General features: G+C 40.2%; 1 protein-coding gene across 3 annotated transcripts in view; it reads right to left on the bottom strand.

Annotated features, from left to right (window-relative positions):
* Window positions 1–9,182: 9,182 nt before the first annotated feature.
* Window positions 9,183–24,813, bottom strand: part of flrt2 (fibronectin leucine rich transmembrane protein 2) — a 48,026-nt gene continuing 32,395 nt past the window's right edge. Inside the window, exons 1-2 of one of the 3 annotated variants that reach the window (XM_004083660.5) lie at window positions 17,803–18,244; window positions 9,183–15,687 (exon numbers count right to left, since the gene is read on the bottom strand). In XM_004083660.5, coding sequence (XP_004083708.1) covers window positions 13,309–15,285 — 1,977 coding nt within the window. In that variant the 5' untranslated portion in view covers window positions 15,286–15,687; window positions 17,803–18,244 and the 3' untranslated portion in view covers window positions 9,183–13,308. Of the gene's footprint in view, window positions 15,688–17,583; window positions 17,772–17,802; window positions 18,245–24,813 lie in introns of those variants that run through there. The other 2 variants (XM_078942654.1, XM_011491745.4) reach the window with 2 other exon arrangements.

Raw genomic sequence — 24,813 nt, 5'->3', positions numbered from 1 at the left:
CTAATACACCTTTAACTTCTATGTGCATTATGGTAAAAAAGTATAAGTGCTTTTTGTTTTTGTTGTATCAACATTACTTTGCTAATGTCAAAACGCGGCCAATCAGAATTCAGCCACAGCACATAAAGTGGCTACACGCAATATTGCTTTTGTTCGATGTAGAAAAATGAGCGAAATAAAAAAAATCAGCTGAAACAACACAAAAGCTGTCAAATAAAATGATTTATAATAAAAATTACATAACCAAAAAGAAAACGGCACAATATGGCATCTTAAATACTTTTTGCAGACTATTTTTATTGGAAATTCTAGACAGCATTGCTAAGTATGGGGTAGATGGCGTCCAAACCCCACCACTGTGCTGCTAAATCCTGATTGTTTTTGTTGCATTATGCTCAAGCCGACACTAAAAAAGATCAGACATTTTCAAGATGTGAAGCATCTCCTGAGGGGGTGGAAGACAGCTGGAACAACAGAAAACACACACGCACAGTTTGTATTACTCTTAGGAGATATACATTGTGATGTTCTCTCAGATTTCATCTGCAAATAAACATTCAGAGAATAAATCTGATCAGATCTCTAGATTGTGCCCAAATGCCTTTGTGCTTATTTATTTTTTAATCTTTCAGCTACAGACTGATCTTGTGATCCCCATGCCTTAAATGTATTATAGTCTGAGCAGACAAAAAAAATAGAAAAAAGTTTAAAAATTGGAAATGCATTAAAGAAAAACATACTGATTCTTCTTTGTATTCGCCAACATTTAAAACTGGCATATAACCTTATGAAACCCTTTATACTATGATACATGCATTTCTGAGACCCATATCTTAATGGCATGATCCAAACTTTCCTTAAAAACCCATTGTATACATTTTTTCCCCTGTAGTTCATCATCATTCGACTAGGGGCTGTAGATCCTGCTACTTTCAAAATGGCTGCTTCCATGAAATCTCAACAACACTTTTGGCGGGAAAAGTTTTACTAATTTTCAAAACTTAATGCTTCCCTAAATGTTAAGTCGGTTAAACTTTTTTTGAAACAGATATGTTTTATCTCGGTCTTTTTTAAACAAAACAATGAAATATGTTCTCAAATAGGGGTCGGCAACCCCTAGAGCCGCAGGTGGCTCCTTTTATAAACACCTTTTTTAAAACTACAGTATGTGAACATGGAAATGGGAGGACATATTTAGTATGGTTTCTGTAGGTGGTTTCTTAACGTGTTCCAATCCCTTAAAAATTAGCAAAATTAAGATGAAATATCAACATTTCTGTCAAAGAAGATTTGTGTCATAGCCTGCGACGCACGTTTTAAGATGGTGTAAAGCCAGGCAAGAGGATGCCTCAAACAAACCTTTGGGTGTGTCATGGGTCATGGATCCCAGAGGCAAAAAGGGACAGATGGCTGATGAGAACAGAGAAATCAAGGAAGAATGGACCAAATCAATTGACAGAACACAAAGGATTGCCTTAGCTAGTGTAGCAAATACACATGCAATATGAGTATCAATATCAAGGTATCAAAGTATCGATACCAGTACAACACCAATTTTGGTCCTGACAATTGAAGTAGAGATTAGTGAATTATAAATGAAAAAATAAAAGTGTGTGTGTCATTTCTTGATTTGTTTTAGAAATCGGATGAGTTTCTCCAGAGTTTCTGCTAAAACACCCCCTCTGTCCCCTTTATATTGAACTGCTCCATTGTCACATGACCAGAGGAGATGTGAGTTGTGCATGTTACCTTTAGCAACAACACAACATGGCATGATATTAGAACGGAACAGTTTTGTAGTTTTAATCTTGCATATTAAAGTTCTTACTTGGCCGATTTTTAATGACATTTGTTTTTAGGATGACCAATGATATGTAATAAATAAAATCACCAATAAAAAATAACTAGTAATCGGTATCAGTAACTAGTATTGAATATTTTATGCAAAAAGTAATTAAATCTTAAAAGTGTGGTATTGCCAGTCCCTATATCATGCACTTACAGCATGTGTTGCCTTTATATAAAGCTTTGACAGATTGTTTTTTTAGTCCAATGTGGCTTATTGAACATTTTGGGTTGTCTTAACAGTTTATGTACTGAAATTTCACTGGTTCCATACACATTGAGTTCCACCATCAGTGCGTGACTTTGTGTGTGAATGAGACCGTGGCTGTAAAGTACTTTGAGCCTTCTAGGAAGGTAGTAAAGCGTTATATACGTGTTCACCATTAACCATATAATCTGATCTTACCAATCAACCTGGGTAACCTTTCAGTCAAACCCAAGGTTGAATCCAAAAATCAGTGAGGCATCTTTCCACTATTTTGCTTCATGCCTCTGTGACAACTTGCCAAAAAACTTGAGGGCTGCGGAGGATGTCGTAACTTTTAATGGCATTAAACAGTTTGCCTGTTTATTTGACCGTATTTATTTGGGTTTTTTTTTTAACTCAACAGGATTTCCATTTTTTAGAGCAGTTTGACTTTAAAGGTTATTCTAGGAGCTGTTCTAACAAGCAGCAAAATGTCGTCTTGGGGAACCTTTAAAAAACCATGTGCTCGAAAGAACATAAACCCTGTAATGATAGAGCCGAGATCAGAGGTCTCCAACGCCGCTCCTGGAGAGTCCCCGCCCTGCCTGTTTTCCAGCTAACCCTGCTTCAGTCACTGTTGATTAACTGGATGAGGCAAGGCCTGTGGCTGGTAGCAAGAGAGATCAGCTACGCATCAGTTTTACACGTATGTACAGTTTTTTTCTTCTGTTGTTTGGATTTTTTTGGGGGGTGGCAGGAGGTTTGGCTCATATATAATCTGCAAAACAAAGGGAGTGTTTTCGATTGGCACGCGGATGGACTCTATATTTCTCCCACTTTTTTGTTGTCTGCCCCCTCAGCCTCATTGGGTAGCCTCACATCAAGGTTCCTTTTTGCAGTACAACTATCAGGTGGCTTCCATTGACTCAATTTAAGAACTGTACTAAGAAACTCCTCCCCCCTCGCACCCCAAACAGAAAGTATCCCCTGACTCCAAGAAGCCAAAATCCCCTATTTGAGAAATAAACAACTATTACTCAGTCATTACATTGGACAGAACAATCATCTCTGCTCTGATAACTTTTTAAACACCTTCCTGATTTATTTTTATTTTTATATTTTGTCTTTATTCCAAGTTAATCAAGTTATAAACTGACCAGTCATAAGCCTCAATGAAAGTTTGTGGTCTCACATTGAAAGTTAGAAACTTTTGATAGGCAGATTTTCCAGAGCCCACTTTCAAGTTGTAGGTAGTTCATAATTTAGTGAAAGAGAAATGGTTGATGAACAAACGGCCAACGTGACATGACAGCGAATCCAACTTACTGTTTCAAGAGCAGAAGGAAAGTTTAAGATGTTACTGCATTATTTAGTAATAAGTCAAGGAATTTCTGATGTCTTATAGGACTTTGTACAGCTCACTTTAGCAACATCTGCTGCTCCTTTGTGTTTGCTAAGAGCCACCGAAAGGACAGCATACAGGTACAAAGAGCAATGACGATGTGTTAGCTAAGCTCAAGAACATGTTTTGCGTTTTCATGTTTTATTTACGCCTTAAAATTTGAGCAAAAGACTTGCAAGTGTAACTAATGTGAATCCTAAGACATGGATGAATAATCGCTGTGGAAAGTCTCTTTGAACAGCTAGCACATTGTGTTGCGCTGGAGTGAGTGTGATTCATCAATAGAAAAAATGGCTTCCAACCAAATGAAGTCGATCTAGTTACCATTTTTCCGCTATATGGACATTCCCAAGTTGGAGCCAGACAACGTCAGTAAGCATCGATTGGTCCAAGTCGGTCTGAGTTGTCGTTTCCAAGTCAACCACTTTCAACAATCGTGAGTGAGTTTGTTGGAAGTCCACACCCCTACCGCTTGAAAGCGGGCTCAGGAGAATCTGTCAATCAAAAGTTTGTCGTGAGACCACTTGCTTTTATTGAGGCATCTGATTGGCCAGTTGTTCAGTTGAATAGTTTCCACTACAGAAGAAATATTGTGAAAAAAATTAGGATTAGCAAGAACATGCTTTAAAAAGTTATCAGAGCAAGACTGGTTATTCTGACAAATAGAATGACTAAGAAATAGCTGTTTCTTTTTTGATAAAAGTCTATGAAATTTTGGTTGGGCGGGGGGGTCACTAAGTCCAGTTCTCTAAAGATACATACACACGGGCATTTGAACACACATGTAGTCAGACCAGTTCTCATATACAGTCAGTGGTTGTGTAACATGACCAAATTGTTGGGAGGTTTGGTTGGAAACCAAGAAAAAAAAATGCAATGGTCACTATGGGTCCATTGCTTTTCCAATGGAGACCATTTAGACCTAAATGTTGATTTCTACATCTTTTCACTAAACCCAACAGATACGTTTTTTATATTGTGATGGCTAAAACTACTGGGCTTCATGTGAAGGAGCTGGAATGGACAGCAGGTAGGGTTTAAGCTCTAAATCTGCAGTCAGTTTGGTGTTTTTGGCTTCTTTTTCTGGTTAAATTTTAATGATGGGTGGAGAAAACATCTTCAGAAGACAAGAGGGCTCAGAAAAAGGAGCTCCTGCAGGGGCATCCTCTCTTCCACTTCCACCCAGGGCGATGCTGCGATTACAAAAGTTTTAGCACGATGCAAATGGATCACACATCGATTCAAGTCTTTTTTTTTTACAGTTCATGTTAACAGCTGGCAACCAAACAGAAATGTTGCCACTCAAATAAACAGAGACCAGATCCCACCTGCTGTCAGTCTTTAATTAAAGATTACAGAGACCAATGAGAGACGAGGAGCGCAGCTTTAAATGAGTCAGTCCAATGTCAAAATGAATTCCACCAGATGTCGATGTTTGTAATACCTGGATAGAGACTACTTTAAATTGAATCTTTAAATGACGTTCCATCCATATTGAGGTTGATTAGAAGATGTTTAAATGAGGATCACAAAGCTGTTAAAACTGAGCCAGTGCTGAGCAGGAAACGAAATGTTCTTTTGGCACAAAAAAAACAAAAACTGCAACACCTGTTCACAAAGGATTCGAAGGAAGAAATTCACATTTCATTAGGCTTTGCCATATGGAATGTGACAAGCTGCTTTTCTAAATGAATCAAAAGCAGTCAGAGAGGACGGAACTTAATAAAAATAAAGCAACTCTGAGAAAATGCACCAAAATTTGTGCAGTAATTTGTGCTAAATACTCATTTTAGGAAGTGAAAATCTAATCAATACGAGCATTTGGGATGAGAACTGGACTGAGTGACCGCCCCCTCCTTGAGTTCCAAACAGGAAGTACTCACTGGTTTCAAGAAGACAAAATCAATTAGACTTCTAAAGAGAAATATACAGCTGCTATTCAATCATTATATTTGTCAATATAACCATTCTTGCTCTGATATCATTTTTTAACATGTTCTTGATAATCCTCATATTTTTCATGATTGAACAACATTTTTGTGTTGTTCAAGGAATTCAAGTTACAAACTGGCCAATCAGATGCACGAATACAAGTATGTAGTACAGCCATTGACTATATACGAAAACTGGACAGAGTGAGTGTGATGTCACCCATAGAAGATGGTTTACTGGCTCCAACAAAATTAAGTCAATTCAGTCGCTATTTTTTTCACGATTCGGACATCGCCATGTTGGAGCCAGACAACACCAGTGAGCAGTGATTGGTCCAGATTGGTCTGAGTCAACACTACAGAATGTCTACAATTCTCACCAGTCAGTAGTGAGCTTGTTGGTAGGCCACACCTCTACCACTTGAAAGAGGGATATACAACATCTGTCAAACATTTCGACCGTTCTATGTGAGACCAAATACTTTTATTGAGGCATCAGATTGGCCAGTTTATAATTTAAATAGGGGTCACTCTGACCAGTTCTCTGATACAGTCAAGGTGTGCTAACGTTTAATGTTCAAAACGTTTGATTTACATATTCTCCCGAGCCTGGTTTTAAGTAGTAGGGGTGTGGACTTTCAACAATCTCACCCCTGATTGGCTAGAGTGGTTGCCATAGAAACCTTGACTCAGACCGACCTGGATCAATTACTAATTCTTATTGTCGTCTGGCTCTGACATGGCCACTTAAATGACTTAATATTGTTGGATCAAGCCATTAGAATGAGCCATTTTCTAAGGGTGACATCACATTCACTCGGTCCTGTTGTCATACAGTCCATGGAAATGCTGCAAGAAAACAGCTTGCAGCTCTTTGTGCCAAGCTTTGACGTCCAGGTTTGAAGTTTGAAAATGTGACAATTTTCAAAAGCACTGCAATTTTCCTGTGCACGTTTTCAGAAATGACTTGTATTTGTGGAGTTTATTTAAAGCCTTAAAACATAAATTTTTTGATCATGCAACACACTTTTCCGCAGAAAAAATTTCGTTTTTGTTTCAATAACTATCTTTAAATTCCCTACAATCACAAAAGTGTTGTTCCTAACTCATCTATTCATTCAAAATAATATAATGTTTTGTTTATTTAACTAAAAAACAACTTTTAATAAAGATTTCAGAAAGATATGTACACCCAAAGTTGTTCTATTTTAGCTTGTGAATCATGGAAACTGGTAATACCACCTACGCTCTAACACCCTTTGATAAAGTTTTATGTATGATCTTGCAACCAAAATAAATCAATACACTTTAAAGAAACAGTAGTTAGCAACTGTGCTTAAAATACCAATTACTTCTTCCCTGACTTTTGCAAATGAGTTCAACTTTAACCAATCTGCTCACGATGTTCAACAATCGTTAAAACTTTTCTGATCAAGAATAGAAGGTTTTTATTCCATAGCAATATAATATCTTAAGGTAGTTCTAGCAATACTTTTTAAAATTTAGAAAAAAAGTTGACAGTTCTGTTTGTTTTTGTTGCATTCAGGTTTTGTCACATTTTCATCCAAATCTACAGTTTGCTATTTTGTTTATTTTTAGGTTCTCCGTTCTCCTGCCCTGAAGTCTTACCCCCATGGTTTTCCTACCTTTGTCATACCATGGTGTCTGTTCTGTCCTTTTGTTTTTGTTGATGTTTCTCTTCTTATTTAGGTTCTTCTGCCTACTCTTATCTTCTGCGTTTTGATCCTCTATGACTATCTTTTCTGACATTTAGGAAATATTTAGACAAATCTCTTCAAGACACTCTCCAATGGGACAAGATTAGGATGGAGGTGTATAGTTCAGACCAGACAAAACAGCTTTAAAAAAAGGTAAATTCCTCTTCCTCTGTACTGTAAACACTTGGATGGGATTAATTAGTTAGGAAACATGAAAAGACGAGGGATATCTGTTGTAAGGGCGCCCTTTGGTCAGCTAAATAACACTTTGATTATGGCAGCTTTAATGACATGCACTTCTAACAGGATGAAATCTTCATGCAAAACCATGAAGAACAATCCACCAATTCCAATGGCGCATGGGTTAATCTCCCCTGTGCACAACAGAAAAGCTCTCACAGTGGTACTTTGTTTTTTACGGAAGTTGCACTCTAGAGAATAACCTGTAAAGTAGTCAACATTCATTTTTCCCATTATTTTAGGTGTTTTAAGACTGTAAAAACCCTCACTACACAATTTATACACTTTTCTCAGACAGACATGAACATTTTCATATTTTTTTCTCTTTTTTTCAAACTCTCAAAGTTCAACATTTTTACAGTGTTGGCCAAGTCTATCCAACGTTGGTTCTTCAGATCTAACAACATGCTTGTTTTACACTCTTTTCACCTCGATTTCTGTTAATGTTTTACTTTGAATTCCAAGTCTGGATTGAATGAACCCATGAGATCAAGGTGATCAGCAGCATCAGGCGTATAGTTGGAAAACTCACAGGGTGGTGGATCTGAAACATCAAGGTTTTCTATCTCTGATGTTACTGGTTTATGAAAAGGTTATTAGGTTCTCACAAATTCAAAAAACACACTTTTACAAAGAACACATATAGTACCCTGATTGTAAACAAAAATAACCATGGTGTTCTTCTTGAATTTGTTGTGCGTTTGTTCAGAAGCATCACACATTTCCCCCCTCTAAGTGTGACATACTCCAGTGAAGCTTATAATCCGACTAATACGGTAACTATGACTGCAGCTGCCTGTTTCCTAGTCAACACAGATTTATGCCTTAGTCACAACTCTCTTAATGAGTGGATATGGGCTGTTTATGCGTAAAAAATTGACAAACCTGTACGGGACATACAGGTTGGCCGATCGTTCTTCTCTGCGAGTCCGTAGAGCAAATATGGTTATGTACATTTTTTCTACGAGCAAACTGCGGGTGAAATGTCCTAGCGAACAATTATACAACATGTTAGGGGTAAGTCGGACAAGGGCACGACATACAAATTTACCAATGGCTAATGCTAATCAAGTGAAAAGTTCAGGCGTCATGCATGCAGTCAGGCTTTAATAGATTAGGACATAAGGCAATTTGAGTGTAATTTGTGTGGGTGTCCTTTGGGCATTTACGAATCACCTGCACACCAAGTACGTGCAGGTCAAAGGGCCAGTAATCACACCTCACTAATGACTAGAGTGTGGTGTAAGGACACTGTACAACAGCATGACGTGTGTGTCATTAGTGCATGTTACTTATCCTTGCAAATACTTCACGATACACTTACCACGCGCACAAAAATCCTACGCTTCATTTTCATGACATCCCTTAACCCTTGTGCTATCTTATATGACCCCACCCTCTAGATGACCCAACTCCCAACGTTAAAGTGCCTAGGATAGCACAAGGGTTAAGGTGGTCGCACGAGCCACAAGGGAACTGCAAGACACACCTGCGCTCACCGTAAGATGTAACCGCTCCTGTCTACAACCCTCTACAGCCATAGAAAACCTAAAAACCTACAGCATCTGCCCGAGTCAACCCCTGTACGGGGGCATGTGACTAAGACATTAGTCGAATTGCCCATTTTGGGATTCCATTAAGCCTTACCAGCTGAATCAGAATTTTTTTGTTTTCTCCAGCAAAAGACCAAAACTGTTGCCTTACTAACATGTCACAAACTTGCAGTGTTGAAGTAAAAGGAAAAACTTTAGACCCAGAAATGCAAAATGACTAAAACCTCATGAAGTTCAAATAGACAGAAGTTACTGGATCACTCCCATCGGACTCACTTCCTGGGTCTACAATGAAAAAAAGAGTGATCACTCAAACCAATGGCTTTTATTTTGAAAAAAAGCTTCATTTAAGTATTTACAGTTTGTGCAAAAACATTTAAAGGTTTCAAAGACTTTACATTGTAAGTTCAACCTCAAGGCACATACATGAAACATCAATATTTCATTATGAAAACAGAAATGGTAACTTTGGTTCCTAAGAAAAGGTGTCGATTTTGAATGACCCATGTAATACTGCAGAGTCCATAAAGTGAGAAGCCAGTATTACTAACCTGACTGCATCACATGATCTGTAAATTTCTAATAAACTTCCTCAAAAGTTGTGCATGTGTTGTGTAATGTTGTGTAACAAACACACACACACACACACACAAAAAATCCAAATCCTGGCATGTCTATAATTCAAGAAAATCAGAATGCGGAAAAAAAAAAAAAAAAACTTCAGAAATTAAAGGGACTTTAAAAAAGAAAGTTGGCCTTCCTGCACCTTAAAACATGTGAACTGAAACATGCAGCCTCTTTAGTGTTCACAGAACTCCAGTCAAGTTCTTTTTAAATCAAAACGAATGCACTGTAAAAGCAACAATAGTCATCCATGCACTGCTTAGTCTTTGATGCTTTAGCGGGGGGTTTTGCTGACTGCTGAGTCATGCTTCATGTTTTTTTTGGCTGCTGTTGCTGCAGACGGTTCATTAAAATGTGCTTTCATTCAGCTTTTTTGTTTTTATTTATTCTCTTTTTATTCTGCCCACTTAGCCCTCCCTGGTTAATCATTCGAACCTGCATGAAGGTAAGGCAAGTATCTGTCTCTGGTACACATTCACAGATACTACTTGTTGCAGTGGTTTGACGTGACGGCACTAAACTTTTGGGCTTTTGTATGTCAAGTTGAAACAACACCATGGTCTGTTTGGGGTTAATTTAACAGGGGTTAATTTAAATGGCGTGAATTAAAGGTCTTAAAAGATCAAAGCAGTCAGATGTGTGTTTATGGGGAAGATCATTTTAGCAAAAAAAAAGAAAAAATTCAAATAACTGTTAAAAAAATTATCATATCACAAGTTTTCGGTATTTGTCATCATGCTTGAAACCACATACTGTTTTATTTTACCAAAGAAAATACATGTTTTTCCCAGAAAAGAGAAAGTTAATTCCAATCTTGTGTCGCACTGGTAACATTCTAAGTTAGTTAGCCCGCCTTAAGAATTACCACGGTAACAGCGGATGTATTTCTGTCATATAGCACAATGTTATTCCCAAATCTAATAAATATTTAAGTCAACAGAATGACGTGGAGGCTATGTCCAAACTCTCCGCCAACTCCCTAACTACTATAAACTTTATAATCTAGTACTCTGGATTTTAAAAGCAATTTGGACGCCGTGCTTACTACTTTTTTTTTCTTTTTTCAAATGGCAAATATGACATCACAAATTTTACGAAGTGAAAATCTAATTAATACAAACATTTTACAAAAACTATCAACGAACCCACTGTGTTTTGAAGATAAAAGTTGATGGTTTATTAAAAAAATAACATTTAAAAAAACTTTTTCACGAAAAATGGTCCAAACACAATGCATTGTGGACTACATTTGCCAATCTAGTGAGCATGGATGCACATTGGTTTTCTACAGGGACTTCTGGGAAATTTTTAGGGCACTTGATTTTGGAATTGTAAATCTGGAAAACACTACAATGGCGCGCTACATAGTGCACTATGTAGTGAGTAGTGAAGGAATCCGGACATAGCTAAAATTTGAATGGTGGCTGTATTACAATTAAATTTTACAAAGCTAACTTTGTTTTTAGCAACAACTATCAAAAAAAGTGAATTAACCAACGCAAAAAATAAAAATGTCACAAGTTTTCGGTATTTGCCGTGAGACTTAAAACTATGTACTGTTTTACTTTCATGGAAACCTAATTTTATAGTTTTTCCAAAAATGCCAATCTCCAGTCGCACCACTGACAATTTAAGCTCACCTTAAAAATAAGCAAGATAACAGCAGATGTGTTTCTGTCAGATTATGCTAGCATAATCTTAATACCGAATCTAATAAATATTTTAAAGTCAACGGTATGATAATAAATTTGAATGCTTAAAGCCTCAAAGTTGTGCTAGGGTAACCTAAATCTTACAAAGCTAACTTTGTGTTTACTGTGTTTACTCTAAAGCGACATCTATCACTTTGTCTTAAAGAAACTCCCTCCTTTTAAATATTTCACTAACATCCATTTCTTTGAATTCAAAATATATATTTATTTTTTTCACAAACGCCAAAAAAATACCAAATCAAAGCTAACACTTTCGGATTTAATGAAATGGAGAAATGTTGAGACAGGAAATTTGACCCATTTTTGTCACTTAATCATTTCAAACATTAGGATTGGGAACTTTCAAATGTTGTGGGACCTAAACTATTGCTCGATTTAACAGTGAATGCAGCTACTTTTGAGGATAAGTCCTCTCGGCAATAGTCTCTGGGGGAAAAAAAAGAAAACTGGAGTACAAGCCCTTAAACGTTACTTTGACTGCTACGCCTGGTTTTGTACAATATGTTCCAACAGCTGAATCTGTGTGCTTCAGAGTTAACAACTCTCTTCCAGTGTGAGCTTCATGCAGCCAAGTGAAAATAAAGTCTAAATGTTTTTCAGCATCATTTTTTTTTTTTTTTTGGTTGAGGACGATGGATGAATGCAACTTTTTAAGTTGAGCCGCTTCAAAAATAAATCCCGTAGGATCAGAAAAACAAAAAGAAAAACCCAAAGGAGTGCATAAATGAAGACCTCTTCAACGAGAAAGCGGTGGGGAGACCACTTTAATTGAGCCCATGCGGAGATCAGAATGTGCAGCCGCTCAGTAAAGAGGGGAGAACCAAACCTTTTTGCTTTCACTGTGAGGACACAGGCAGGTGCATTGTTCAAGATGAGCAAAACCTCAATGAAATGGCGAGGGTGGGGGGTCTCGTGCGCATAATGACAAGGATTTGGATGAGCTCACTCACAGCACTGTGTATGATCATGGGTTGGGTGTGAACTCACTGTAATTTCCCTAATTTATCATTAAGTGTAATGGATGCCAGGCAAACGGCGCAGATATGTGGGTGTGTAATTAGCATTATGTGTGAGTCGACTCCGAAACTCACCACAGACAGAAATCATGCCACAGCAGATGAAAAGAATGACTCATCATTTTAGCCTTCCAAGACTAAAAGTACTATTAGTTTTTAAACACTTCCACGTCATTACGGACGAGCAGTGTAAAGGGATCCCTCTGCCCTTTCAGTGAGGGAAAAACTGCCCTCTTGTGGCCAGAGCAAGAACAGAACAGCAAAAAAATCTGGAGATTGCATGCCTCAGCATTCCAGTTTACCTCCAAGAAATCATTTTCTTTTGTTATTTAAAAGCCAACACGAAGTAAAAAAAATAAAAGACATTTCCCCTTTGCTTCGATTTCCTAAAGTATCGCTTGACTGAAACCACCTTTGTCTTTGTAAACTATTAGAACAAAGATGCTTTCAAAGTTTATGACCCTTTTGGGAAATCTCTGGCCGGGCTTTTCAACAGCACTGATGACATTCCCTCAGCACAGCTGTTGGCTTCCATGTGATCACCACCCTTGCTCATTTCCTGCCCGGCTACCATTCATGAGAAAGTGCACTTTGATTCTTTTTATTTTTTACAACAACCGCTTCTATTTTTCAACGGGGCTTTAATCAGCTTGCCTTTCCTCTGTGCTGTGTTGCTGCTCTGGCCTACAATGGGAGTAGAGGGGGAAGGAGCGGTGTTGTTTGGAGAATTTCAAAATAAAAATTAAAAAGGATGCCAGTCCTTCTGAAGCGTCACCATCATTTCCAGTCGGCAGAGGCTAAACCCAGGGTGTTGTGATTGTACAAACCCATGGTCATGTACAGTACTGACCTTTTAAAACAACTTTCAAAACCCTGCTGGTTATAAGAAAAAAGAAAAGACTTTTTTTTTCCTCTAAGAATAAAAAAGATAGCAGAGAATCCCACATTATTATCCACTGTATAAATTACATCATAGACAGAACTTGGAAATATATAGTACAGTTATATTTCACTAGAATTTGTATATTTTCGTCCTCTACACAAATGATGTACGAATGCCATTGTTTGTGGTGGGTTGCATCATGTGTGGCAGAACTCTGTACTGGGCACATTGCTGCTCTTGCAGTAGGCTATGCTGTTGTTACTAAGGTGACAGTCTCTAAATCCAATGCCCCCATTGGGCGCGTAGATGGGCTGAATGCGGAAATCTCCTTTGAGCAGCTGCTCATTGTTCAGAGCCACTATCTGGAAGCTGGTCTCAGTCATTTCCAGTATGGAGTTATCCTTTTTAGTTCCAGCTTCACAGTAGTCGTCTTTTCTCCTGCCGCGATTGTATTTCCACTTGGTTGAAGACGACCGGCTCTTCCTGTGCAAGTGCCAGCAGAAGACACCGAGCAGCGTTACCAGGATGATAAGAACTGCTCCACCTATGATCCCAGCCATTAGCAGCGTGGAGTTCATGCTGTCCTGAGGCGCTTGGCCTCTGTCAGGTGAGTTGGCGGATGAAGGGTGCTTGGTCCTGGCTTCTGAGCATATCGTATCCTCTCCTGGCCTGTAGTAATTGATGGTGTCCAAAACATGAACACAGATCCGATAGACGGACCGGGCCTCCAGGTTGGTAAGGCTGATATGCCGTTGGTCGCCGCTCACCGTCCTCTCGCGAATCCCTTCAGTTATTTGGCTTTGGCCTCTTTTGACCCAGGTGACTTTGTAGGCCGTGACAGTAAAGTACGACGCCCAGCTCACCTCAATGCTAGTGGAGTTGACCACGTGAAAGGAAATCTGGAGGGGGTCCTCATATGGGGGAAGGGGGCCAGCGTTGTTATAGATTGGAGGTAACGGAGGGGAGGGAGAGTCTAAGTAGTATGGGCCAGATGTAGTGATGAGGGTGGACATCATGGTGGTGGCCGGGATTGTTGGCGGTGGTGGAGGAGTGGAGCGGAGCGTGGGCCAGGGTGGCTTGCCCGGTAGGATGGGGCACTCGATAATATCCAGGGTAAGCTCCTTGATTGTCATGCCACGCACCTTCTCTGGGCTGGAGCACATAAACCCACGGGCGTTAATAGATGAAGGTAAAGACTTGAGCCACACCACCACCCACTTCACGCCACAGTCACAGTGCCAGGGATTGTTCCGCACCATGAGAAACTTTAGGCTCGACAGGCCATCAAACACACCCTGCGTAAGGCTCTTAAGCTGATTGCTGGAGATATCCAGTTTTTCAAGCCTATTCAACTCAGCAAAGGCTGCCACGGGGATCTGGTTTATCTGGTTCTCCTGCAAGCTGAGTTTGACCAGTGACTGGCTGGGTAACAGGGGAGGAGGGAAGGTTAGGGAATTGCGTGCCAGGGTCAGCTCCCTTAGGGTGTCCAGCTCCTGGAATGTCCCTGGCGCAATGCCCTCGTCTGTCAGTAGGTTCCCGTCCAGCAGGAGGCGCTGCAGGCGGGTCACATTCTGAAAGGCCTCCTCAGCGATGACGGCAATACGGTTTTCGTCTAACCGCAGCTCCTTTAGGTCCTCGGGAAGGCCAATGGGCACACTGCTTAAGTGGTTCTTGGTGAGGAAGAGGAGTTTGAGGCTCGTGGCCTCCTTAAAGGCGCCTTCCTCTACTCCCACGGTGGAGATGGAGTTGTCGTCCAGGTGGAGCTCCTCTAGTTTGGTCAGCTGGGCCAGGGCTGCTCTGGAGATAGTTTGGATGTTGTTCTCCTGTAGATGCAGCACTCTAGTGTTTTTGGGCACGTTTATAGGGAATTCATCAAGCTGGTTGCCGTATAGAACCACCGTCTCCACCGACGCCAGGTTGTGAAGTTCCACGGGGAAGCCAGCATTGTTGATCTGGTTGTTGTGTAAGTACAAGACCTTGTGGCCCTCCCCTATCCCCAGAGGCACTGATGTTAGGCTGCGTTCGTTGCAGTACACGTATCCTTTGTCACAACGACACACATCTGGGCAAGAGGCACCCGTGCAGAATTGCATCTGGAGGCTTAAGATTATAGTCACCCAAAACTGCAAAAACGAAGCGCAATCTTTAATCCAGGGTCCAGCGAGAAACTCCATAATGGAAAAAAAAAAAGAAATTAGGAAACAATGAACCAGCAACAATGAAAATGGATAAAAAAAGGCAACTTTGTACGTATCCACTGAAAATCAGACCCAGAAAAAGTCCTCTCAGTCATATATTCATGAGCGACAAAACGGGGTGGAAGAGTAATCCTCAGTCCTCGGTTGAAGAGCGATGGTGTTGTTTAAAGGCGGGCAGTCCTCCGACTGAATCCATCCATGCCGAGACATCGAACCACAGCAGTGCTCTACATTCGCTGTTCCATGCAGAGATCAGCCAGACACTGTTTGAACCCACGCAGCAGAGAGGCACCACAGGCTCCACTCGCCTGTCTGTCACACAACACTGGTCCCCGACCTCGGCATAGTCCAGGAGGGCTGACATTTGGATCCAGGGACCTGTGGGAAAGCAAATAAAAAAGCGCGGTGAGTGCTTTGGACTGGGTTGTCCTTGAGTTTGGAGACAAAAAAGTCATTTTCTTCCAATATTTAGCTTTTGAAACTAAATCTTTCTATCTTTTAGTCGAAAAAAAACCACCCCAAAACATACTGTTCTCTTTTCACTCTGAACCATCCACTGACTAGGTTTAAAAAAGAACAAATCAGTCTGATAAATATTCAGAACAGCTCTTTCACATCCGGTTTCACAGACATAAAGAAGGCTTTTATTCCCCCTCCATGCTCCATCAAAGGAGGTAATAGAGCACTGCAAGGACACACACTCATGGATTCACAGAGGTTCTCACCAACACGCGTGCAGCTCAATGGAAAACATGCCAATGAAATGCTGAACCAAAACCATGAGGATCCATTTCCAGAGCAGAGAATGCCATAACTCTTTTTTGTTTTCAGCTGCTTGAGCAGACGGTGTGGGCAGAGGTGCACGAGTAAACACACAACTGTTTACAGTAAACAGAAGCAACTGTTTTTGCTGGTGGCTTGAGGAGCAGCTTGTTATTAGGGCCTAAACTTGCCATCGCTAGAATTAAAGCCGTGGAAGATTATGAGCCGTCGAGGAATAGACGGGTCTGCCAATTGAGATGGGATTGGAAAAGAATTTACACACATATGTATGTACACAAAGCCCTGCAATAAATGATCAATACAGGCTATTTTTCACTTTGTAGCAAAGCACAAGGTCGCTGGGTTACAGCAGACTTCACTCCCCATAGATCTATTATTCCAATTTTTACAGCCAGTCAACCTGCCCCCTTCCTTCTCTTCCACATGATTGAAAGATGCTCGTCGTCACGGGCAGCCGAGCTCCACCCTGAGTCAGCGTTTGGAGACACCGAAAGGATGCGAGCGCATCCACCGCAGAGTTCCCAGTGAGTCTAAAACCCTCAGAGCACTCCCAAATGTCGGGTAGCCATTTTCTAAAGTGTGTGTGTGGGGGGGGGTGGGATGGGGGGGGGGGGCTTCTGAGGCCTCAGAGGAAGAAAAAAAACGTTTCCATGGATTTTCCTCTTCCTCCTTGAAATTCTCGGCATTGCTTGTTCGGGCGAGGGACAAAAAAAAAAAAAAGAAAAAGAAAAACTGCACGGGAGACAATCCGTTGACACACATCTGTGATCTACTTTTCTAAATTGAAAGAGCTAAATTTAATCAAATAAGCTTCCAGGGGTGGTGGTGGTGGAGGGGGCGGCAGGGTGGGGGCTGGATAAGCAACTACACAAGGCGATAAAATGTGTGTGGAGCCGCAGCCACATGAGTCAACAGCAGAAGGCAGCAGCATCAAGATTATGACAGGGAGCACAACTTTTTCACAAGATAGTTGGAAAATCAAACTAAACTACAAAAGAGGGGGATCCAGGGGGTATATTTGATGCCCCCCTCCTCACTATAACTTCATTTCCAGTTGAAGGAGCACAGTTTCACACCAGCAGATGAAAGCTGTGATATGTGGCCAAGACAATCCGATTAGCAGTGGATTTAGCGCCAGAAACGCAATTAAAAGTTTTAAATGGATAGGGTGTTTAAAGAAGAGGATCAGGTAGACTTCAAAGGGGGTGATTAGTGAGCGCTGTTCATTTGAATGAATTATTTCAAAGGAGAATTAAAAACCGTGCAGGAAAAGCCCCACAAAGGAGGAAAAAAAAGGAAGGAAAACGACTAGATAGTTCATCCAGAACAGCAGAGTGGAATTGTCTCAGACTACATCACATAAATTAGTGGACACAAGTCACTCCGATGAAGATTCAGGCTGGGTGATGTTAAGGTTTTGATGAAAAAAAACAAAAAAAGAAATCCAAGTTTCTTCGCTTCTGCTGCCAAAAAACAAGCCGTCCACGGTACCTTCGGCGACTGTGTCCATCACAAACCCTGATTCCGCGCTCAACTTCCCCCTGCTGCCGCGCCTGTGTCTGTCCTTCACGCGGTCCCCCCTGGAAGCCCGTGCGTAAAAGCTCTACTCCGGCGCGGCTCGGGTCCCATCCGCCGCCCGGAGAGGCTTTGGAGCAGCGGATCTACTCTCCCCTCCAACCCCCACACACACATACAAGCGCGCACACACACCTTCAGGTTGTGATCCGCACTTTCTCCTTCACATGGGAGCTCCTCCGCGTGGACTCGGCGCAGTTTGCGGCGCAAAAAGGCGCATAAGAGGCGACACTTCTCCCCGCTCGCCCAAGTGTCTGCCGCCTGCTCCTTCGCGGGCCATGACGGCCAACGATCCGCTGGGAAGCTGGAGGTGTTGAGGAGGAGGAGGAGGAGGAGGAAAAGAGGGGGAGCTGAAGTTGCCTGTAAATGCCAGCGCGCAGCCCACAGCCCCGACTCCGTGCGAGTTCTTGTCCAAGATGGATTCACTTGATAGTGCGAGGCGCGTTGCTCCGCTCACCTCTCCCTCTCTCGCTCTCCTCTAACCCCTCCTCCCTTCCTCGGAATAAAGAATGCATCTCCTCCAGCAGCTCCGTGATGGCTGGAAGCCACAGATCCTCCCCGTTTGCCCTCACACTGCAGAAATAGTTCGTCTCTCAGCAGACTTTCCCCGTCCGCTCAACCTCAGCCATGTCTGAGTTTATAGAGTTTTACCTTATTCATAAAATACAGACACTTTTTTCATAACCACAACCTTGCTGCCAACTTCACAGAGCACTGAATATGAAATTCAGAAAGAAAAATTCTATCTTAAATTATTGTGGCCAGTAATTAGTATTCAGTGATTACAAATGACTACATTGTGTGCACAAATAAGTATTTGATTGAACAAATTAGCATTTTATATACACACAAATTATTATTTGCTATGCACAATTCAGTATTGTGTGTGCAAAAATAAGTATTTTTTGGGCACAATTATTTTGTGTGCACATATGAGTATTTTGTGTGCTCAAATTAGCATTTGCTGTGCACAAATTTTTATTGTGTGTGTAAAAATCCATATTTTCTGTGCAAAAATTGGCATTTTGCACAAAAAAGTATTTTTTGGGCACGAAATGCAAATTTTTGTCAACAACATCACTATGGTGGAATGTGTGTTTATGTTCTAAGTTAAATATAGAACAACATTTCCACCCAGCTCCTTTTACTTTCATCACAGATAGAATTATGCTTTGACATTCTTTTTATAAATACAGATATGATGAACACAGATTCACTGTTTTTTCCCCCAGCTGTAAATAATTAACAAACTGCATCCACTGCTGCCTGCTAAAAAACATTTTTGAGAAGGAAAACAAAAAATAATCTGCCACCCTTCACTGCGAATAAACACACACAGACACACTTATGAATTTCTCTGGATTATGCAAGCATAACCAACCCGTGTACTGTTTGGCAATCACTGTCCAAGATTTTCTGACATCATAAGCTCAGAATTTTCCTCAGAAATTTGCCCAGACAAAAATGAGGTTTCAGGGGGAAGCAGCTTCTTACTCAGAAATATGCAAACTTAAATATTTACAGTAACTATATGTCATGGACATCAGCTAAACAAACAAACTTTGAGGTCACTTTTAATTTTACAGAAAAAAAACACGGCCTTTTGGCATAAAGTGTTTTGATAATATGCCCCACACCTCTATTTGTGCCTTTTTATGCAGCGGTTACTCTCAGTAAATTATTTAACATGCACACATTCCTTTGAACTATTTTAAATACAAGCTCGCACTTTCGGGATGCAGCAGAGATGTGCTGGTGCTTCTCTGTCTTCTTCTCTTGATCTCACAGCTGAACACCAGATGACCTTTAAAAGCTGAGCCGAATTAAAGGAACCACTGTCTGGAAACCTAACAAAAACATACAGGGCTAGGTGTGGGAAGTTCAAATGATACATTCTAGGAAGACTAAAAAAACTGTTAATTTGAGCCTTAATGGTAAATCTGTCATCAGGATTTGAACAACTGGTTAGCAATTGGTAAATAAGAGTATTTTTATTGTAAGCCAAATTAGGCTTTTATATCCTATTGTACCTTAGATATTCACTGTCATTTCTGATGCATGTATAGGATTAATTCACATAAACCGTTAGGCAGTGGCTGCTAGATAGAGAAAAATAATAGTGTTTGGTTGTATAATTCCGCAGCATTTACAACAAGAGACATTTTCACCCAATAATAACGACTGTTATAGCTGAATGAAGCTCATCTGATGGACTTTAAATATGTAGTTGTAGAGTTTGATAAGTTAATTATTCTCTATGAGTTCTGGTAAATCGTCTGTCCTTCCTGGGGGAGGATCCCTCCTTCATGTGTACACCCCTGAGGTTTCTTCGTTTTTTCCGGAATCCGTTTTTTTAGGAGTTTTTCCTTACCGAGAAGGGGGGTCTTAGAGCAGGAATGTCAGTTTAGTTTAGTCTGTTTAGTTAGTTCAATTTATTATTTTCTTATTGAATTCTACTCATGATCCTTTTGATTTTATGTTTTACTTTTTCAATTTCCTTTACAAAGCCCATCGAGACGACTGTTGTGAATTTGGGCTATACAAATAAAACTGAATTGAATTGAACTGTAGCGACTGCTCTGGCACAACCAAAAACATACATCTAGCTTAAGTAGATCTCTGATGGATTGATTGGTGTTGTGCTGAGCAATGGTGTTGCAGAGCCGAGTGATAATGACAACATCTACATAATGTCCCGCTTAAAAAACCATGAACTTTAGATGGTTGGACCATGGTTTTCCCTGCACTTTGATATTGAACATAGGTATCATAAATGCAGTTCCAAAAATAGGAACTTAGTCCAATCAACCGTGGAAGACAGATGACAGCGCAGAATTTTACAAAAAAACAAGGAAAACAGGGGACAGGTAGACTAAATACTTCTGGTCTTTGAACCTTGATGTTGACCAAAGAGCTATCGTTTTGATAGAAATCAAGGAATGTCTTCCAAGGCATCACAAGAAGTTCAAACGTGAGACATTTCTCCTCCCTCAACTGTTAAAGTAACGAAATTCATTCCCTGCATTTGACCCATCCCCTGCAGAAACAGCCGAGCTTGTGAAACATATGGTGGTTAAATCCCCCCACTCCAACCCCTTAATGCTGAGTAACGATAAATGTTAAATGGCGTAGACTTGATAGCACTTTTCTAACCTTCCATTAAGGCCCAAACCAATTTGCAGTCACAGTCCCATTTCCCCTTGCACACACCTCCTCACACACTGATGGTACAATGGCGGCAGCTTGTAACCACCAGGAGCAATGTGGAATTCAGTGTTTTGCCCAAGGACACTTCAACCAGGTAAGGTGGAACCTGAACTTGTATCCTTCCAATCGGTGGTCGACCGCTCTGCCTCTTCACCACAACGAAGTGTAACAGGCAGGGAGTTTGGGTCCCATTTTAGAGACTTTGGTATGACCTGGCCATGGACTTGAATGCTAGACTCCTTCACTTGCCCGCTAAAGTGTAGTTTTTAACCCCCCTCCCCCCAAAAAATTGTGTCAAAAAGCTTTTTGGGGGTTTTGGTCATTGCCCATTTAGGAAATTACATCACCAAATCCTACCCTTAAATTAAAAAACCCTCAGTAGTCTGACATTTGCTTGAGCATAAGGCTGTTGTAAGGCTGAGGGGGATATGTCCACTGTCACTTCACAGACAATGCATTAGTTTGTTTAAAATTTCAAAATAAATGCTGAGGTTCATAAAATCTACAATTTATATCTATTCTGAGAGCCCTGTATTTATTTTTTGTAATATTAGATCGACTTATACATTAAATGTCTTTGTTTACTTTTGGTCAGATATTATTGCAGACTTGTTTTTGCAAATTGTCCCCAGTGGCTACTTGATGAACTGCATCTCGGTGTACTTCTTTTTGTCTTCAATCCGGAAGTTGGTTTGGAGAAAAACACACTTTAGCAGTAGGTTCTTTAAAGTCTAACTAATAATAGTCTTTATAGGATTATTCTGAACACATTCGATGAAAATATATTAAGAATGTCAAAAAAAGTGTCTGATTTTGTGTAAGGATTGCATTCTAAAAGTATAGTGGAAGCAGTTTTTACGATGCGCTCTTCTGTTGGAGTCTAACTGCCAACCAAAAAAACAAAAAAGAGAGAAAAAACTCTAATGAAATTTTTTTGCTTAAACCTCTGAACTGTCAAGTTCTGTGTGCTTCAAACGGGAGTCACAGGACCCCACAGGTCAGCAGGTGCACATTTGATCTCTGCCTCCAGCTCCCAAATGGTATTAATGTTTGACTTCTGCTGACCCACTTCCCTGTCCACGAGTCCTAAGCCCTTTGCCAACAAATTATGACGCTTAAATCATGCTTGTCATTGTGTCCAATAAGGCCCGTCCAGCTCAGGTGCCACTCAGAGCCCTCTAATGCGTCAGCGCTGTCAGGAGATGATTTGATTGTTCTCTGCGTTGGCTTTTCATGTTTAATTTGTCTGCTTCCTTCCTGAGACAGACGGCTTTTGTGCGGCACAGTCTCTGGCATTTAATTCCGTCGTAAATCAGCTTCTCAGTGCAACCTGAACTATTGAGGGCGTGAATTTACAGAAAACAGCAGCGTTTTTATTTTTGCCTTGATGGACAGGTTGTGCAGCGGTGCACTTTGTTCTTGCACCAAGCAGTGATGTAGTGTGTGAGCATAAATAGCCATTTACCAGTTGGTTAATTGATTGTGTTCCTTAATGTCATGTAAAATAACTAAGCAGCAAACAAATATTGAAATTAAATGGATACGTTTTGTCCTTTTGGTCTCCTAAATTTCCGTAAAGCGTACATTGCACTAATCCAGAGGACTGTAACGGTTTGCACCCTTTCCTGACTCTCAAAGTGGAAACCCCCCTTCCTTTTCCCAGAGGTCTGGTGTGGCGTATTTACTCTGCACGCTTGTGTACCGCGATGAAACTGCAGATATGCCGTGACCTCGGAGAACATCAAAGCCCGCTCCGTCCATCTGCTGCAAACACGGCTAAAGGAGACCAGACCGGCTAAAGAAGTTCACTTAGAAAATGCAGATATGTTTTTCCCCTGGCTGTGTTCACTCCAGCCCCCCCCTGGGACATCATTAGCTTATCACATTCCTCCCTGCATGAATTTACATCTGGACACTGAGAGGCACTTCAAAGGTGCCAAGAACACGAGTGTTTAACATCCTCCTTGCAAGTATTGGCAAGGTTTTTGCAAAATTCAAGTGTGGGAAATCACTATTTTAATGTGTAATGCAATCATAGTAAAGTTTTTTTTTGTTACTGGATTGAAGAAAAAGAAAGAATATTTGGAAAAATCAGTTGGAAACATTTACAATAATACATGTATGCTCATATAAATGATTTGTAATTGTTCCGTCCCTACTTTTTTTTGTAAACAATTGTTTGTATTATTATAAAAGCTGTCTTAGAATAAATAATTTTATGAACTTAACCTTTTAATAGACACGTTTCGTATATAAATAAAATACAGAAAATGAATTATTTTTTGTATTCTGAACATTTGATGGATGGAGTTATGGTCAGAAAAATTAGCAACAAGCCCTGACCCTTTTATTGGAAAAAATATACATGTATAAGAAATACACCATGACACATTAGTACTTTTTTTAAACTTAAACTTTTATCCCCACCCAAAAAAAACAAAAAAATTAAAGCTTCATTTTATTTCATTTTAGTAATTTAAATGTTTTTTGGGCAATTTGAGCTACAAACTGTAGAACAAATCTTTGTTGTTTAAGACCCACTCTAATAAGAAATGTATTTTTAACATGTTCTTGTGTTGTTTTTGCTCATGATGGAGGACATATATAAAGAAAATCTATATCAAAATTGAATCTCTGATAATTCTTATATTCAAATTGTGGTGAATCAAGAGCAGACGAAAAAAAGCAGAATGAAAAACATCGTATTTGTGACGTAGAAAATCTGCTAGGCAGCCCAGAGGCTTCCTGCTCCGCCCCATTTTTATGTATCCATTTGTAGACTGTTCGGCTGGATAGCCTTAATAATGCTCACCATTTTTGTTGCACCAGTCATGTTAGGTTGGGGGCGTGAGGGGCTGTAAGCTAGTGGGAGAGTGTGTAAACAGACAGCTTTCAGCAACGGGGACGGAAAGGGGAGGCGGGGTTGCTCAGTGCCAACAACTAATGAACTAATGCTGCTCTGCCTAAAATATGTTCTAGAAAACCACACAGGTTTTTTGATTTAGGCTAAAAGTGGCAGAATGAAAATTAAAAGACAACTAGGAAAGCTTCTAAAAAAATTGACCAAAAGATGATCGGAGTAGGACTTGAAATTTGAGAGAATTTCAAAGTTTAATTGAAAAACACTTCATTCCATCAAAGAGCAAAAAAATAAAAAATAAAAATAAAAAACCTTGTCATGTCTTTGCAGCCAAAGAAAGCCCACTAAAATGCATTAAAACCCCTTTTACTCTGACTGTCATGACAATTTAAAACTAAACACACTATGTCAACAAGTCAAGATGAAGACAAAAAGTGAACAATATTTTATGATCAAACCATCAGATAATCAGACCATCAGATGGACAGATTCTGCCCAGATGCAGGTCTGGCAAAGTTATCAATAAAGTTTAAAAATAAGCAGAAAAAAAACCCAAAAGAAGGGTATAAAGATGTTTTGTGCGTTCTTTTTAACAAAACAATATATACAAATTTCAAACCGTAGACTGAAAAACAGCAACTCTTATATTACCAGAGGTCATGAAATGTTGGTAATGGCAACAGAAAAAACATTTCCCACTTTGAAAACAATAAATACATGTTAATCTATCACAAGCGTACATGATATTTCACAGTAAAAGAGACAAATGTCTCACCAAAGCCTCCTAATAGCTCAAGAAGCTCCGACCAACAGCACTACTGTTTCAAACAAAAATAAAACAACAACAAAAGCTCCATCCGCCTCCATAATGTCATGTGGGACGATCCTTGTGGCATTTCAAATGTGAAAAGATTTATCAGCCGGGCCTGGAGTTGCTTTAATAAGATGAGTAAAATGCTTGGTGGAGCTGTCGAAAGCCTGGCAACACTCAATCAGGCTGGTTTAATGGGCAGTGGAGGCAGCAAGCACGCTCTCAGATGAGCATGTGAGTTATAGCGGGAGGGGGTGGGATCCTGACT

Source organism: Oryzias latipes, chromosome 24, assembly GCF_053564925.1.
Source record: "Oryzias latipes strain Hd-rR chromosome 24, Olatipes_Hd-rR_3.1".
In the NCBI taxonomy this organism is placed as follows: domain Eukaryota; kingdom Metazoa; phylum Chordata; class Actinopteri; order Beloniformes; family Adrianichthyidae; genus Oryzias; species Oryzias latipes.
The sequence above is the reverse complement of the archived record's forward strand: the minus strand, read 5'-3'. Positions and strand labels throughout refer to the sequence as shown.